The sequence below is a fragment of the Octopus bimaculoides genome, chromosome 6 (assembly GCF_001194135.2).
Source record: "Octopus bimaculoides isolate UCB-OBI-ISO-001 chromosome 6, ASM119413v2, whole genome shotgun sequence".
NCBI lineage: Eukaryota > Metazoa > Mollusca > Cephalopoda > Octopoda > Octopodidae > Octopus > Octopus bimaculoides.
In genome coordinates, this window is record NC_068986.1 from 107,920,057 (window position 1) to 107,923,791 (window position 3,735).

At 37.0% G+C, this 3,735-nt stretch overlaps 1 protein-coding gene across 1 annotated transcript in view; it reads right to left on the reverse strand.

Moving 5' to 3' along the window:
• Positions 1 to 3,735, reverse strand: part of LOC106867981 (zinc finger protein 721) — a 48,176-nt gene that overhangs the window by 3,417 nt on the left and 41,024 nt on the right. The window contains exons 5-7 of the mRNA XM_052968504.1: positions 3,087 to 3,734; positions 1,398 to 1,428; positions 128 to 182 (exon numbers count right to left, since the gene is read on the reverse strand). Coding sequence (XP_052824464.1) covers positions 128 to 182; positions 1,398 to 1,428; positions 3,087 to 3,734 — 734 coding nt within the window. The remainder of the gene's footprint in view (positions 1 to 127; positions 183 to 1,397; positions 1,429 to 3,086; position 3,735) is intronic.

Below are 3,735 nucleotides of genomic sequence, written 5' to 3' on the forward strand. Positions count from 1 at the left end.
AGTAATTTACCACAAATATCACACTTGTAACATTTGCTCACTTTCTGAAACATTCTCTCAGTTAAATTTTACAGTTTTATTCTTTAATTCTGAAGACATTAATTGGTTGATAAATCTTTATCCAAACACAGTAGACTTGCAGTATCCTCTGCAGAAAATCTTCTTTCAAATGGAAATACGTCCTGAAATAAAATAAAATAAATATTAGATACTAACAACCAAAAAGTTGTGAAATGAGTGGCTGTTTGTGTGGTATGTGATTGGCTATTCTCAACAATATCTCATAATCATAGATCAGCGAGCCACAACCTTTATCTATGTTGTCTCTGTTCAGGATTAATAGAATATTCCCAAAGTCCTCATCATTATTATTTAATATCCGTTTTTGATGCTGGCGAGAGTCGGACAGTTTGACGGGAACCAGGAGGGCCCCCAACAGTCTCCATTGTCTGTTTTGGCATGGTTTCTACAGCTGGATGCCCTTCCTAATGCAAACCACTTTCCAGAGTGTATAACGTATTCTCCTCTAAGTATACATTTCAAATAAATACTTTCCCCATTTGTTTTGGATGAGAGTGTTATTATCTTATTTCACAGCAATAATTAACAATGCTTTTCCTACATATTTCAGAGTCTGCTTTTATCACCTGTTTCAATACATCTGTGATTAAAGAAAATGACCAATTGATTATCATCATTATTGTTTAACTTCTGTGCTAGCATGGGCGAGATGGTTTCACAAGAGCTAGCTAGGCAGAAGCTTGCACCAGATTTCTGTGATTGTTTTAGCAGGATTTTTACAGCTGGATGCCCTTCCTGACACCAACCATTCAGCAGAGTGGTCTTTGTGCTTTTTATGTGGCAGAAGCACAGGTGAGGTCACTTTTGGTAAGGCTTTTACAGCTAGATGCCCTTCTTAATACCAACCACTTCACAGTATAGATCCGGTACTTTTAAGTGGCACCTACACTGAAAGTGTTAACACGTACTTGCAAGACAAAAACAAAAACCTACAAGAGGGGAGGGGGCATTGTCAGATGATGAAAGGTTATAGTGAGACAGAAGTGTCTTGCTGTAGAAGTTCAAGGTTACCCAGCCGGAGAGAGAAGCGGGGGGTTATCAATTGGATTGACCCTTAATTTACAGAAATGTTTTCTAAGAAACTAAGATGGTGATGAAATACAATTTCTATTTGTAACGTCAAGTGACATGGTCTACTGTAGTAATTTTCTTCATTTCTTTATCCGCCAGAAGAGTTTCACATGAAATCACTAGTTTCAATTAGAGTAAAATATTTTCTGTGTTGATACAGATATACCATTTGACGTCCGAAACGCTTAGGAGCAGGCACGTTTTGGATTTTGGAAATAGTAGTACAATATATTCATAGGCCATACCAAACAACTAGTAAAGCTATGAATATTCGCACTAAAAGGAATAAAGATTTTAAATATTATCATAGGTAATACTGTTGTATATTTTGGGATGAGGCAAATAGCATAGTGGATAAGAGCACAAGCTACTAACCCTCAGATTCTAAGTTCAACCCCAGTCAGAGGCTTGAAAAATAATATTGACAGAAATAACAGCAGCAGAAACATTTGTGTGCGGCACTGACAGAAGGTAACTGAATCGACTTTGTTAGAGTTATTGCCCTTGGTAAGTTTCCAGCAAACTGAAGTATTTTAGGTCTCGGCCTGTATGTGTGCATGTGGAATGGGAAGAAAAGGTTTGTAGAGATATTTCCACAGAACTACTCTGAGAATTACAATGTTTAAGAGATGGAACTCCTTCAGTTTTCCTTCTCATTCGCTCTCTCAACATCAGGTTGTGCAGTGTGGTGGAGTGGAGCTGATGTTATTCTATTCATGTTTTCTGTCTTTCTACTACTGTATGTGCGGCCGCCATATGTCTGATCAATGTGAAAATAGATTAACATCGATGTTATTAACCACGCCTTCATGTCCTCATTGAGCATGTTGGTAGAGCATTGATAAGATTTCCTCCTTCGGCTTCCAGCAGTGTATGTTGTCGTCCTATTTCTCTACCATACCTCACTACACTTCATATTATAAGCTACATTCCTCACTTTACAGTTTAATCTGTGGGTTCATCCGAAACACTATAGAGTTGCTCTCCTTACAGGTGGTTCATTCAAATGCATACGTTTCACAGATCTGGTATTTTATGCAGGTCCCTGGCCTTTCTACTTCTTCAAGCCAGAGATTCATTTTATCTAAGGTTTTCCGAAAAACATGCTAGTTCACTTACAGGGGTATCATCTACGACCATAATACTCTGGTAGTTTTAGGTATCATACCATGAGTTAGTTGGCCTTACCTATCGATCTTCATCCTTTCCATGCTATTCCAGGATTTACTTGTCTATAGGGGACAGATCCCAATTTGCATCATTCTCTATGATGGCCTTGTATTTAGCCCTGGCTTTCTACACTTTAATACTATCTCTTCGACAGCAGCTAGGTAACTGTGTGCAGTGGATGGAGTATTCTGTGTCTCCCTAATTCTGTTGCTTTGCTAACAGTATTAGTAGTAGTAACAACAATTTTCTCACTCTAACCATATTGTATGACACATGTGACCTAACAAGTAACATTAAAAAGATAAATTTACTACAATTTCCAAAGGATACACAAAACATATTATAAACATTTATAGCACTTTAATAACATTCTTATAAATACATTCTTTAATACAAATATCACAATATGGTTTTATATTATACTTTCCTACAAAAGTCAGGTTAATCTCTATCATTAACAGTACATTTATGAGTAGATATATAATCATACGAATGCATAATGTCCCCAAAATAACAGTTTTTCCCTAGTATGAGCACGATTGTGTCTTATTAAACACCTCAAATTAGAAAATGTTTTGCCACAGATTCCACAGTAGTGTGCTTTCTCTCCAGTGTGTGTACGTATATGCCCTTTTAAGCTGCCACTATTGGAAAATTCCTTGCCACTAACTCCAGTGGTGTGGTTTTTCTCCAGTATGAGTGCATTTATGAATTAACACAACAGATTTTTCAGAAAATGCTTTCCCACATATTTCACATTAGTTATGGCATTTCTCCAGTATGAATACGTGTGTGTTCTGTTAAGTTGTTCTTAAGTGAAAATTCTTTTCCACATATTAAACAGCGATATGGTTTCTCTCCTGTGTGAATACGTCTGTGTCTTTGTAAAGTACAACTTTCAGAAAATGCTTTGCCACAGATTTCACAGTGATGACGTTTTTCTCCAGTATGAACACATTTGTGTTTATTTAAGCCACACCTACCAGAAAAGTTTTTTCCACAAACTTCACAGTGATATGGTTGCTCTCCTGTGTGAATTCGTTTGTGTAATGTTAAAACATATTTTTCAGGAAATGCTTTTCCACAGATTTCACAGCAGTGTCGCTTTTCCCCTGTGTGAGTACGTCTATGCCTTATTAAGTTGCCACCACTTGTAAATCCTTTCCCACATACTTCACAATGATATGGCTCCTCTCCAGTATGAATACGTTTGTGTACTGTTAAAATCTCTTTTGTAGAAAATACTTTATCACAGATTTCACAGTGGAAAGGCTTCGAATGCACACCTCTGTGTGTTTCACATTCACTCAAATTAGAAAATGCTTTCCCACAATCATCACACCTGTATGGCTTCTCCCCAGTGTGAGTACGTTTATGTCTTGATAAATTACTAACTCGAGAAAATCTTTTGCC